The sequence below is a fragment of the Poecile atricapillus genome, chromosome 3 (genome assembly GCF_030490865.1).
Source record: "Poecile atricapillus isolate bPoeAtr1 chromosome 3, bPoeAtr1.hap1, whole genome shotgun sequence".
Lineage (NCBI taxonomy): Eukaryota > Metazoa > Chordata > Aves > Passeriformes > Paridae > Poecile > Poecile atricapillus.
The window spans coordinates 78976138-78990574 of NC_081251.1; the positions used below are offsets into that span (position 1 = coordinate 78976138).

At 36.8% G+C, this 14437-nt stretch overlaps 1 protein-coding gene across 3 annotated transcripts in view; it reads right to left on the bottom strand.

Annotated features, from left to right (window-relative positions):
- BIRC6 (baculoviral IAP repeat containing 6) overlaps nucleotides 1–14437 on the bottom strand; it is a 174208-nt gene that overhangs the window by 138510 nt on the left and 21261 nt on the right. For all 3 annotated transcript variants that reach the window (XM_058834201.1, XM_058834202.1, XM_058834203.1), the window contains exons 6-11: nucleotides 13624–13706; nucleotides 12247–12469; nucleotides 11985–12145; nucleotides 10059–10117; nucleotides 7976–9370; nucleotides 186–335 (exon numbers count right to left, since the gene is read on the bottom strand). In XM_058834201.1, coding sequence (XP_058690184.1) covers nucleotides 186–335; nucleotides 7976–9370; nucleotides 10059–10117; nucleotides 11985–12145; nucleotides 12247–12469; nucleotides 13624–13706 — 2071 coding nt within the window. The remainder of the gene's footprint in view (nucleotides 1–185; nucleotides 336–7975; nucleotides 9371–10058; nucleotides 10118–11984; nucleotides 12146–12246; nucleotides 12470–13623; nucleotides 13707–14437) is intronic.

Here is a 14437-nt window from a genome sequence, read left to right on the forward strand (position 1 = left end):
TTTAAATCAGGAACTGCTGACGTGTTATGCGTGTACACACCCAGTGACAGACATACAGCAACTACAGAACTCTAACTCTGGGCAACAAAAAAATTATAAAGCAGGAAGCTATTAAGTAATTGCAAGTCATGTTCAGATGCAACTTTCAAAAACGACAAAAGTATTTTGATACATGTGCAATTTACCTGTAATGCCGGGACTAGAAGGGTTGGATAAGGGCTTGGTGCCTTCTGATGACTGTTCTACACTTTTGGAAAGGGATCCATCTACAAGTATATCAGCTTCATCGATGTCATCACAGGTCCCTCCAATCTGAAGGAAATGAAGTTCTCCACCTAAAATCATCACAGACAACAAAAGAAGAAAGTTTGGACAGGCATACAGCTAAATTCAATGCACATAACAGGCTTACACTTGAACTGTAATGCAATTACGACAGTACTTATGCAGGACTGTGAAATTGTACAGGAAATACCTATTTTGCCTTACTACCGCTAATTTTTTTGGAGGCAAATGCAAAACAGAACTACAGAAATACTTCAGTTGCAAATGGCATCAAAGGTAGAAACTATATGGGGGGACAGGTTTTAAAAGGCACTTAACAAAGGAAACCTCAATAGAAACCAAAAATCCTAACCATTATGACAATTCCCATAATCCAAATTATGCTTCTAACATGTCAAGTGAAGGCCTACACTACCTCATCTGTACAAAGTGCCTAAACTGCCTTTTAAAATTCAATATCTGAAAATTTAAAATTAAACTAATTTCTATGAATTCTCCTAACTAAGGAACTCTCCATGTTATTTCATCAAACCTAGAATTGAAACACTGATCAAGTCAACAGACAAAAGTCCAAAATTTTCAATGGACACAATGTATTGATGGAAGTTTGAAATTATTCAAGGAGGTTGCACATTATTCACCACTACAGATACATGTAGATCAATTCTATCATTTACAGAGAAGTCATAGAACCAAAGAGCGCAAAGATTGTCAGGTCCAGCCATTAACGCAGCACTGCCAAATCCACATTAAACCATGTCTCTAAACGCCACATCTGCATCATTTAAATACCTCCAGGGAGAGCGACTCCACCACTGCCCTGAGCAGCCTGTTCCAATGTTTGGCAACCCTTTCTGAGAAAACATTTTTCCTAATATCAAACCTCCCCCGGAGCAGCTTGAGGCCATTTCCTCTCATCCTGTCACTTGTTCTTATGGAGATGAGGCCAACCCACACCTCACTATAATCTTTTCTCAGGTAGCTGTCCAGAATGATAAGGTTAGCCCTGAGCCTCCTCTTCTCCAGACTAATCAACCCCAGCTCCCTCATCCGCTCCTTGCTCCTCCTTTGACTTGCACTCTAAGTCACTGAGAAGGAATGTTTCACTTTACTTAATACTGGGGGGTGGGGTGAGAAGAGCTGTCACCAATTCCCAAAGCTACAAAAAGTGGAATCAGTAGGATTCAAATCAAGAGGCAAATCCCAGCATAGGTCTTACGTTATTTTTCTGCAAAATTATCAGACTGACTTTCAGCATCTGACTAACATTATGACAAACTCTGTTATACAAAATACCCAGGTTATCTGAAACAAAGAAACTTGAGAATAAAGATGTAGTAAAACCCCAAGACAAAAGCAAGTATATGTCCTGTGCTGTGAGGGTGAAGAGGGTGAAACAGAGTGATTGAGAGGCACAGGGAGGCAGAGAGAATGTGTGAGGCACAGAGAAAAGATGTGAGGCACAGAGGGAACTTACACAGTTTTGGGCTTTTCTTGAGATCTCATTAAGAAAGGCTTAAGAAACTTCTCACTAAGAAATGGCTTAATAAACACACTCTTTTATGAAGATAGAATAAAAAGTCACTCAAATTACCAAAATGGTCAGAACAACTCTATGGACAGGATCAGTGCACTGTGCTGTGGGAAAATCCACCCCAGGTCTGGGTAATGTACAAAAGTAGTGTTCCTGGGAACTGTAGGGAAGGGTGATTTTCTCATTATCTTTATTTATTATTTTATTCGATCTTCTCAGAACAGCTATTCCATTAAGCCATTTCTTGGTGGGTCTTTTCTAACTAGATCCACCAAGAAGCCTGTACCTCCCCACTCTCAGGCTCAAACCACATATCCTTGGTGCAGAACAGTACATCCCAAGCAGTCCTCAAGAGCTGAGGGGGAAAAAATACTTCTAGCAAATAACACTTCTGAGTTTCCTTGAAATTAAACAGCTTATTTATTATAAATAGGTGATTTTCCTCACACTTCAAAGAGAATTAGCTTCATTTGATAGTAAGTTAAATCTTAGTTTGTATATCACTTTGTTTAATGCTCAGCAGCAAAAATTTCCTTCCTATTTTTTCCATACAAGAGAACAATCATAATCTCTGCATTCCTGACAGATTCCAGCACTTTTCCAAGTCTGTGCTAAACTTGAGATACCTCACTTCTTCTTATTTGTTTTTTAAAAGGTTCTGTAAAGAAGTTTACCATGAACTTCAGTTGTACAGTATTAGCTTCTGCTTAGGCACACTTTTCTAGAATGCTGTAGTTGGCTGTGCTTCTGTATCACAAAGGAGGCATTTCCTCTCACAGAACATCCAGAGATGACTTTCTGATGATGCATGCTTCATTACTTGTTTCAATGATATTGTACTTCCAATAGTCAAGTGGCAGTGCAAAAAATCTGTGCAGAAGTCAATGGGGTTTTTTTTGGTTTTTTGTTTTTTGTGTTACTACTATTATTTGCAGCACTAGGCTGAATGGGTGACTCATCCAGTGCTTTCAAATTCTAGCCAGGGAGCAAACATCTCAAGTAGCAGTTTATCTGAAGGCTCCTCTGCTTGCATCACTTTGACAGAGGCAATAAGTATTTCTGTTACACTACCAAGAAGATAGGAAAGATGACATTGACTTAATCAGTTATCACTAAAGAGACAAATTGGAAACCAGTATCATTATACTTCCTTCAAAAACAGGTAACACAACCACATGGTTAATTTAATGTGACAATGTGTTAATAAACACACTGTTAATTTAATTCCGAACTGTATTTAGAACCTGAAATTTGCGTGGATTCAAGAACCTGGTGGGCAATACAAACAAAAGACAAGAATAATGAATTCATTCAAATAAATCACAGGCCTCCTTCAGGCGAAACAGTTCCTGGTTCCAGGAAAGCAGCACTGGAACAAGCTAGAGAGCATGCCAGACTACAGCCACTGCAGTCAAAGCCAATCTACTGAGATGTTCCTGCACTCTAGGAGTTTGGGAGGAGTGACACCATTGTCATTAGCAAATCACAACACAATAACATCATTGAACAATATCCAATTAGTTAAAAAGAATCAGAAAACAAAGCCACACCACAGGAAACTATGTACTAATCAATTTATAGTCCCCTCCTTCCCTTGTCACTGGTTAGCTCTAAATGTGCAAGTTCAGAACACTTGAAAAATGTCATCAAGAAAGCTATCCCAAAACCTCACATGGAGACACTCCAATTTAAACTACTCTAGGAGATTTTAGCGATACAATTCTGCCTAAACAGCAGTTCTGCAAGAGAGGTTCTTGTGTGTCAGATTCAGTCATTCAAATTCCTGTTCAAAAGTGTGAATGTTCCACTATGTATACACACATGGTATGTACAGACTCCAGAGCTGCTTGAGGAATTCATCTCTAGGATTACTAGGCCTGGTTTTGCATATCTCATCAAGAAACTTGTGGACTGACTTGATCAGATCTTTCGAGAGGGGAAAATAAAGGTTGCTTTGTTTCTTTCTTCTTTTAAAAGTTTGAAAGGATTTGAGACAGCTTGAGAAAATAAATGGTTGGAAAAGGACAGCACCTAAATAAACCCTTGTCTTTCCCTACTTTTTTGAAGAAATCTCTTTGCCATATTCAACAGATATGACTGATATGTGACAAAGATGCTAAACACTAGTGAAAAAAATCATCATCAAGGACAGCATGCAGGAGGAGAAATTTAATGAGCAGACTTAAATCTCCGTTTTGAAGATGTTTGGGAATGGTGATCAGTATTGTTTCTGAATGGGTAAGTGCAATTGACCCTGACTTGAAGATGAGCTCTTAGCATCACTTCCAACACTAATTCTGATGTGGAAAAAAACTTGACCTCACTACTATCCTATTAGACTCCATTACCAAAAAAGGTACAAAATTGAAAATATTGAATTGATTACTAAACTTCAAATACACTGTACACAGGGCAGACAAAGCCTAATGACAAGGAAGACACAAATTAAATACCCAAACTAAATCAGAAAGAACTACACAGTGTGATTACTACACTATTTACAACTTAAGAGCAAGAAAACTGCTATAAATGAAAGGAACAAGATTTGGGGGAATAAATTCTCAAGGGCATCCAAGTACCATCCAATTCTGCCAGGCACACAAGTAAGAAATATCACCACAGGCAACTCTGCACATAACAAAACCCTGCCTGAAAAAGTACTTTTCCCCACATAAGCCAAGAACTAAAAGACTCTTGTTATATTGTAGCACCTTTAAAATGTTATAATGTAACACATTCAAAATTTCAGGTGAGCACAGTCCAACAACAAGAAACTTTATCTGACCCTCTTAAACACAAGATAATAGACTTTAAATATCAAAAGACCACCCTACAACTGTATCCCTATTCAAAAACAGTACCTGCTGCCTAGTTTCAAAATAAAGAAATTACTTACTTTCTTCCTTATCATTTTGAACATTATAAAATCAGAGTTTAGACTTTATTAATGACACAAGAGAAAACATCTGGACCCCCATATGAGAGCAGATAAAGCACTACACTAAGAGGGATATTAAATAGAGTCTACCTTGGCCAAGGGGAAGAGAAGAAAGCAAAATACGAAGCGATTAAAGTTCACTATATCTGCTTAACGGAACTGGAACCAAGAATATACTTGCACACTTTCTCCCACAGGTCAGGCTCAGGCAATCCTTGCAGAAACAGGTAAGTACCTGAAGCTGACACCAAGAGGCAACATTCTGAAGTGTGATTCAAAAAGATGGATGACATGAAATGCAGGTCTAAAACATCTTTCCATAAAACCACTCCAGATCTGAGACACCCATTCGCACAGAGGTATCTTTGTCAGTCATATATCTTACAGGCAGCTACGGAAAAACTTTATATAAGCTACTAATGAAAATAACACATCAACAGGCAGGAGAAACAGAAGAAAATGCTATTCTGCATTCAGAACTTTCAGACATTAAAGTACCTCTTTGCCTACTCTGACATCCCAAACATGTAAACAGGAAAGAATACACTGCTCACGCCTGAATATTTTCCAACATCATCCAAGCATTTCTAATGCATATATGCTCCACAACTTTCACTTAACATTTTCACTTATGTCTTTGCACTACAAGCTCCTTTCTAGACAGAATAATGTTGAACACATCAGTGAATACAATGAAAACATTCTACTTTCAGTGTATCCTTCTAATGCTGTCAGACTGCAAGGCACCATCCCAACTGTGGCAATAAACCTGGAGGAGCAAACACCTCAGTGATTTGCGAAGAAGCCTAAGAAAACAGCACTTAAGAAAAATAGTAACAGCAAAACCCTCCATCCTCAGCCGCCTAGCTAAGCAAGAAGTTCTACCCATTTAAAGCAAAAGTTTAAAGGATGATTATTATTCAAGACAAGGAAAATGATTCAAAGCCTATTCCATATATTAATCTATTCAAACATACAATAAGACAGAGGATTAAAAAAGTTATATCAATAGTTGAGGTTCTTGATTTGCTTTTTCTTCTAGTTTTCCTGAACTTTATACTTTTTATGCCTTATTTATAAACCTTTCCGTTCAAGCCATTCCTTACGAAGTGACGTATTTTGGCATAAATGTTTTGACTCTGAGGCTTCAGACATGACTAGCATCAGATCCTGAACCCCAGACTTTTAATGGACATTGGCCCCTAAGTATTTATGATGGTTTTGGACTTAATTTCTCAAAAGTGAGAAAAAAATATCAGTGACTGAAATGTTAAAAAAGGAATAGAAATTGAAAGTATCTAAAGACATTTAAGCAATGCAAATAATGAACTCCAAAGTCCATGGTTAAACAGAAAATAGAAGTTCCAAATAGAGGTGTAGTGGGTGTAAATGAAAGATAGGATTTTTAATTTTTTTTTATTTTTAAAGTAAACAAACCACTATGTTCAAAAGAGGACCTTTGCAGGCTGTCTTGATATCTGTAGCATGCTGGGCTACAGAGGAAAAAATCCCCCAAAATTTCAGTCGTCTTAAGGGCAGCATGAACAAAAGAAATAAAAAAAAACTATTGACAAATTACTAGATGGTTATTATAATACTGAGATTACTGCAAAAGCAGAATGATGTGCTTGTCCATTACAAGATGGAAGTATTCTCTAGTAGTAACAGAGACGGTGGTTATCTAGGCAAAGTACTCCTATACACACAGAAGAAATGCTTCCAGCTCAAGAGACCTGTATATATTACACTCCATGCCCCAAAATGGCATAGGTAATAACAAAAGCTACAAGAATATGATTACCATACACACTAACATTGGATGGAAAAGTACCATGCACAATAAGCCCTTTAATTTTTATCATGAATCTTAAAACACAAGAAAGGCAAAACAAATTGGATGAAAGAAAGAAATTGATAGTAATAAAATTCTGTAGAGAAAAAATTCTGTTTGGAGGTCTTTTCAATGAGATTTCATTTTGATCAGCTAAGTATAAGGTAAAAACATTATGGCATGGATATGATATAACAGTTTTCAAAGGCAATTAACCTTTCAGTTAGAGTTCCATTTTAACTAGGAAAAAACGTGCATTATTAAATACAGCTGAAAGAGTTTAATAGATATTTCTTCAACTGCAGCCACCAAAAGAAAACAATTTAGTAAATATGAATGTTACCCTTGGGAATCTGCAAATATAAATACTAGTTACTAACTTCCAGTGTTTTCATTAGTATTTAAAAAACAAATCTGAAATGCCCACTTCTAGAAATACTTTTAGGTGAGTGAGAAACATGAAGCCTTTAAGAAAACTGTGATGTTTACAATACACTTGACTTTTTCTGTCAGAAATAACAAGTAAATCTGATTTAAGAACTGCTCATAGAGCTACTTTATAATTAGTGTGACACCATCATGAAAGGAAAAAAGGTATCAATTTCAATTCTTCTAGTAAAGAGAAAGCTCAACATGGTATTGGTGAGAATTTATTTGAAATGTATGAACCATCCTGTCATCCCTCTGGGAGCCTAAGCATTTCCTCCAGAGCTGCATTCAACTGCAGATGAACTAAACAGAACACTGAGACATGGAGGAACCCAGAGCTGTTTCCAGTGTCCCAACATGACACAAGGAAACCAGGAGCTGGGTGGTGGCTCAAGAACATTTACAAAATAGTTGTTACTTGGCCTTGAGTTAAACTCCCCTCCTACCTGTCCCCTTCCCCAAAATGCCTTGTGTTCATTTGGAAAAAAAGACTTAAGAATCCTGCATGCATAGTCTGGCTCTTATATTCAAGAAAGTACAATCCCAATTGCAAAAAGCTGAAGCAGACCCGTAGGGTCCTACTGAATGAAAACACACTGGGATAAAGTATAAAAGCATTATCTTCCCTGCTCTCTTGAATGTCATCAATTACAGGCAGAAGCCTTTCTTCTGAAATGGATTTCTCTATCATAGAAATAATTACGTACAAGAATGACTTTTATTTGTTTTGGACTTAAGAAAACCTGTTTCTCTTCAAGAAGAAAGACACACACAAGAATTATTATTGTAGAGATTAAAATTGACATTTAAGCTGAGGAACTAACTAGAGTCCATGCTTCCTAGACCATTAAACTGTATGTAAATTCAGTGGAATTTGAAATTTAGATTCTAAATTCTGTAACATAATCCAAATACAGTAAAATAAATTATTTTTTAAAAATTTCAAGAAAAATCTTACCTTTGGTGCACGCACATAATCTGTCTGTGCCCGAACAGTATATCACAGAGACAAACATATCTGGTTCCTCAGTGCCCTCTTTTTTAGGTGGCTCCACTTTGGCCAGAATTTCAAAGTTTGAAAGATCTAGTATTTTAACATATCCTCCCTGAGTAGTTATTACCAGGTGCCCAAGAGTAGAGATCTCAGATCTTCTCTCTCTCCCATTGCCATTTTTAGAAGTTAATTGTATTTCCTCTACAGGCTCCTCACAGTCGTCCTCTCGATTATCCAATATATCTGGTGGGAGCAAAATCATTGAGGTAATTGTGTCTTGGGGGTCTTTGATATGCTGGATTTTTACTGGTTCCTCCTCTAGAGTAACTATTCTAGTGGCATAATTCATCTTATAAAGCACTAGGTATCCACCACTAACACTTCTCTGTTCAGGCTGAATTATTAAAGGAGTTGGTACATCTGCTGGTGACTCCTGCTGGATTACATCAATACTTGTGCCATTCACTACAGCAAGACTTGATTCTAGTTCCCCCTTCCTTCTATTACATAGTGCCGAGTTTAATTTATTTAAATTATTCAAGGCCTCTACTTGATTTATTGCACTCAGAGATTCGACAGGACAAGTCCGCAGTCCTATTAACAGATGAATTCCATCTGCACAAGGTGTGATTGAATCCACACACAGGTTCTCCTCCTCTGCAAACTTGGGCAGACGCAGGCACTGAACCAAAGTCCCAGGCTTGGGAACCATAGAGCTCCACTTGTCTGAGTCCGGAGATGTCAGGTTGGCTGCAGCATCTGCAAACTGCTGAATGTAAGTCACAGGGGGATCCTGTAACAGCAACTGTTCCTGACTGTCCAGCTCCATTTCAATGATTTGTGGAACAGTGAAACCATCATCATGTATACTTTTACTCATAATATTGTTCATCTGTGAAAAGAGTTTTCCTGCTTTTTCATCAGACTCCTTGATGCTGTACAGCAGCAATACAGGCAAAGTCCTCCTTACCAGAGGGGAATTCAGTTCTGAATTAGTGCAGGATTCATTGTCAGTTGATCCCTGTTCTGAGACACTCTCACCTCGAGTCCTGCTTAGGCCATCCAGTGATCTCTGAGAGTTACTGCTTACAGGAGAGGTAGCAGGCGATTTGTATGTTAATAGACCTCCAGCTAATAAACAAGGAAAGGGAATGTTGTGTTGTTCTAGATGTTTTTCCTTCATCTTTTCACTCTTACAGTTGGCCAAACAGGGATTTGCCCCAAGTTCTTCTAGATCTTTAACTGTGTCCTCCAGAACATTTGCAACAATTTCCCACTGAAGTTTTTCAGGTTGCTGAAGAACGCTGAGAGCTGTTATATCAAGGCTGACTTCCATAGTTTCTTTTTGTGATGTATGCCCTTTAAGACAAAAATGCTTAACATAATACAAATGCTCAAAGGACAAAATAGGAATCATACTGCATACAGTACTGTTCGTTGGAAAAAAAAGGATCTTTTTCTACATCTCATGCTCTTTTTTCCCCCACTTGGTGATCCTCACTCAAAGATGTAAACCAGATAATAGAAAATAAACACATAGTCCTCCCTCTCTCAAAATTTCTGACTCAACCTCTAAGAAAATAACAGAAGAACACCATGCATAGCATTGTTCTGCTTCCATACAAAATCTTTATTCAGGAAGAAATACTTTATCGAAGTGCATAACCTTAGGGAAACAATCAAGACACAGGAACTCTTTCTGGCAATCCCCTGAATTTAAAGGGTTTTGTACAGCTGAAATTTGTTCCTGTTCTAAGAAAGTTCTTTCATCTTGCTTTGTGCACTTCATTGACAGCAAGATAAGCAATGCCTGTTGTCAAGTCAGACACTTATTAACTAACAAAGCGTGGTTTTCCTTTTCTCCTGCATGCAATCTCTCCACCACACAAACTTAAATACTGGCACTCCTTCCAAGGTAAATCCTTTTCCTTTTTTCTAACACAGTGAATATAATATCAGTTTTGACAGGGTTTTTTTAAAAGCTTGATGGAAGAATTTCCCTTCACCTCTAAACCATCAGATACATAACAGATCAGCTATAACCTACCTGTAACAGATTCTGATCTGGAATGCTCTTCACTGTCTGAATCCTCCAGTAGGTCGTCACTGAAAAAAAAAATGTAAGAATAACACCATGTACATGCTAACTGCATGCTTAGTTTTAATTAAACAGGTAAAAATTAATGAAAAACACAATGAGTACTATAACCGGCCATTCCTTTTAGCCAGCATTGTTCATCCACTGATGAGTTCATCACAGACACCAACAACATAAAGTTTTTTTCATCCATTATTGAGCCAATAGACTAGATTTCTTTTTATCTCATTCTACTATTGTATTTCCTACAATTCAGGCATAAATGGAATTAAAATGAAAGTCAGTTCTCACAAGTCTTTCAAAGAAAAATAAAACCATACAATCAGGACATCTAAAAATTAATATCAACATCTTCAAATTCCTCAAAATCATCTCTAAAAAGTGGAGCTGACAGACTGGTCTTCAATTCTACACAGCAATTTTGTAGCTAGTACTGAAACAAGGGATGAACAGTGTTGTTGGTTTTAAAAATGCTGCCAGATAAATCACTTTGTCATAAAACTAGATTCTGTTCAAGATACTTTTTCAAGAGAAATAGGTCCCTGAGTAGTTCTACGAATATTTAAATAATCAATGCATCTGACTTTTCAAAAAAAAAGAAATTATTTCCTATTACAGGCTCCTTACACATAGGAAGGACAGTAATCCCTTTGCAGCTTCAGGTATAACTATTCACAGTACCAAGTCAGATCCTCAAACTTCAACAAACTGGATGCTTATTCCTCGTATCTAAAAAATAGATCTTTGTGGGGTCAAACCTGATCAACCTTCACTTCACAACATGGCAGACACAATTCAGTACTTTGATTCTGATCCAGTTTGCCCTTAAGTGGAGAACTGATAGTAAATTGTAGGTTAAGCGAAATGTAAGATGCTTAGTTCTAGGCAGTATGATTGTACTGTCCTGTATCCAGCTCTTAAAATTGGTATAATTCTTTAACTATTAAGGAGTTCCCAGCCCTAAAGCTACAGTAAGAGTCCAGGCAGCTGCTGATGTTGCCCATGTCAGCAGAAGAGCAAGCTCCGTATTTGCTCTGCACTACCAAAGATACCACACAAGCTCAAAACCAAAGATTTACCTCCTTGTGTATATAGCAGTATTGTTACTTTCTTCTTAATGCTGAAGTTTAAGAAGAAACATTCAGAAAACCAGCAGGACTCACATTCAGAAAACCAGCAGGACTCTCCAGACAACTTTTGTTCTAAATTTTCCAACAGTTATTCACTCTATTGAGCTTTGGCAAGACCAGACAAGAGTTCCCAGTAAGACTGCATGAAGCACAAGTGAAATACTATTTTTTCTCACATCACACTTTCTAAGCAGTGGCATACCCTCTAACTTATCCAAATCTTTGCAACAGGACTAATTGTTTAGAGTCTGTACATGTGCATCAAAAGTATGCAAGCAAGTACAAATTCCTAGCATATCCACACAGTTTATTTTCAGAATGACATAACCAGAAATTACGGAGAAGCAACCAGAGAAAAGCATGTTCCAGAAGTCCATGAGGAGCCTTTGCTTTCAAAACCTGAAATATATAATCCATAATTAAAATGAAAAGCTGATCCTAAACTTATATTCCTATCTCTTTTTACTCTGCCTCTGAAACCTGAGCATAGGGCAGCAATGAGATCTGCAATTTCTCTGCTAGTGGAGTATGAAACTGGAACAGCAGGAAACTGATTAAAAAAATAGAAATTTAGATTAGTCTTTTTCAAGTGTTAAATTGTGTACAAATACAGAGTGACTAAAAATATTATTTCCATGAAAAGAAAATTACCAATCTTGTATTTCACAAAGCATGACTTTGCTAAAATGGCGTTTACCACTTAAACAGAAGCATTTCATATTTCTCATTTGGTAGACTGGCATACCTGTCTCCTTCTAGTTTTGGTATGTCTGAGCAGCTAGAGGAATCTTCTAACCATGCCAGTGTTGGTCTCCTTGAGTCAACCCCTGAGCTCTGTTCTCCTGATAACATAAGTTGCTGCACAATAGCAGGATCATATGCATTGATTTCAAATTTTAAGTGGACCTGAGAAATAACAACAAAAAACAGAAGATGTATTTGATTTTGAATCAAGATATGCCTGATCAGTAAACAGTTGATGAAAAATGATTGTTTATATTCCATACCTTCATAAGTTTGGAAACATCCCATATGCAGATCTTTCCTCGTTTTGTTGCAGCAGCTAGAAAATGAGGGCAACTTCCAGATCCAAAACAGGTTATTCTGTCAGTGCCATCTGTGCAGGGAAATTGTGCTGGACTTGTTGCCAGTGTGACCGAAAGAGGTACATTCTGAGTGTGTTCACCCTTGACAAATGGGCAGTTTGGGGAATGTCTCTCATGTTCAGACCTTTCCAGATTAAAAACAAACACAGAAAATATTGATTTTTTTACTGTGAAGACTACACACAGCATTTACAAGCTAAGCCCCAGAAGTGAAACTGAAACAGAACTGTATGAAATGTATTGCAGTCAACCATAAAAGAGAGCTCTAAAGTTACTAACACAGCTTCCCCATCTGATTCTCAATAGTAGACTGTATTAAAGACTTTGATCAATCAATGCACATTCATATTCAAAATTATAAATTTACACAATGTTCTTAATATAATTAGTCCATTAAAAAAAATAATTTGTTCTATAGGTAGTAGCCAATCATGTCCCCATAAAGCCCAGATTAAATTAACATACATTAAAACTCTAACATTATGAGTAACTGTAGAAGCAACGTCCTGTTTTTCATTCTATATTCACAATTAAAAGAATCAAAACTGAAAACAGTTCTGAATGTCCCATTGACCTAGAAGCATGGAAAAAACCTAATCTTGATATACAGCTAAGACAGAGACATGACAAGAACAATTACACAGCAACAAAATATCTTGAAAATCCTAAGTGAAAGGAGTAGACAAAAACTATGAAGATAATATTACAAGGAAAAGTTTCCAGCAAGTCAGGAATCTGATGTGTTCAAGAAAAGATTATAAATTATCAACTAATCAAAAAAAAAATTACATTAAGAACTCTTTAATCAGTGTAAGGTTCCACATTTTTGTCACTATGCAGAATCAATTTTAGATTATTCAGGAAGGTAGCAATGCATACTGAAACTTCACAGAAAAGGCAAATATGGACTACATAGCCATGACAGTTTTTGAATCTGAAATGAGATGTATTCTAGTCACAATCAAATAGAAGACTCAGTTTAGAAGAAATATTGGCTGACAGCTCTCAAGGAGCAATTTGAAATGAAATAGCAAATCAGAATTAAGAAATAAAACAAACTACATTTGTTTTTTCTTTTAGTATTATACAGAAATTTGATATAGTACATCAAATCTTTTTGTGATTTGTTCCATGGAATCATTCTGGAAAGCCATTCTTGTCAATGACTTGTCCTAAACTCACCAGAAATACCATTGAGGTATGTTGAATTTTGTCCTTTGAAGATTTCTATTCTCTTCAGCACAAAATTAAGTGTACTTCACACATCATTAAACTTACCAAGGTTCATCTGTAGGCTCCCAGCACACCAAGCACACACTACAGGTAAAGCACATGGCTCTGTCATCTCCTGATGAAGCAGGCTATGAAAATAGGAAGAAACACTTGAAATTTATATAGCTATGTACTACGAAACACTTTTAACTAGGTGATAAAGTTCTTTCCCTTTAGTGACATACTAAAGCCATCACATTAAACATATAATAGACCACAATTTTTATATACTACGAAGTGGCAGTTCTTCACATTAAAAAAAGGATATATGTTACTATAGAAGAGATCCAGAACTAACATTCATGCAAGTCATTGGATGCAAACCACATCCATAGAACAGAAATTACTTTGTTGGGTTTTTTTTGCAAAAGTTCACGAGGTTCAAAAAATTTAGAACTGCAGCAGAATACATCCTTGGATAAACACAGGTTAAAAAATATTCCTACCAATCTCTTAGGACAAAGTATTAAGTATTCTCTACCCCTCCTCTGCAAAGAACAGTTGTTACTAGCTGAAGTAACTGAGGAAAAGCAATCAAAATTTTCATTCTCTTAAAATTTTGCATTTTCAAGACCTCATTTCAAGACATGCAAATGCAATTCCAACATATGAATTCCCTGCATTTCACCTTCTGCACAAGTTTAAGAAATCACCAAAAACTTCATCCACCTATCACACTTTGCAACTGACAGATTGCAACAGACAGTATTGCTGTCAAATGGTGGGAACTGCCCATCATTATCTAAATCCATACTATAAATATTTTTTTAAAGCAGGAATAATTTCAAGGAATGAAAAATGGAAATAAGCAAAAGTAGTG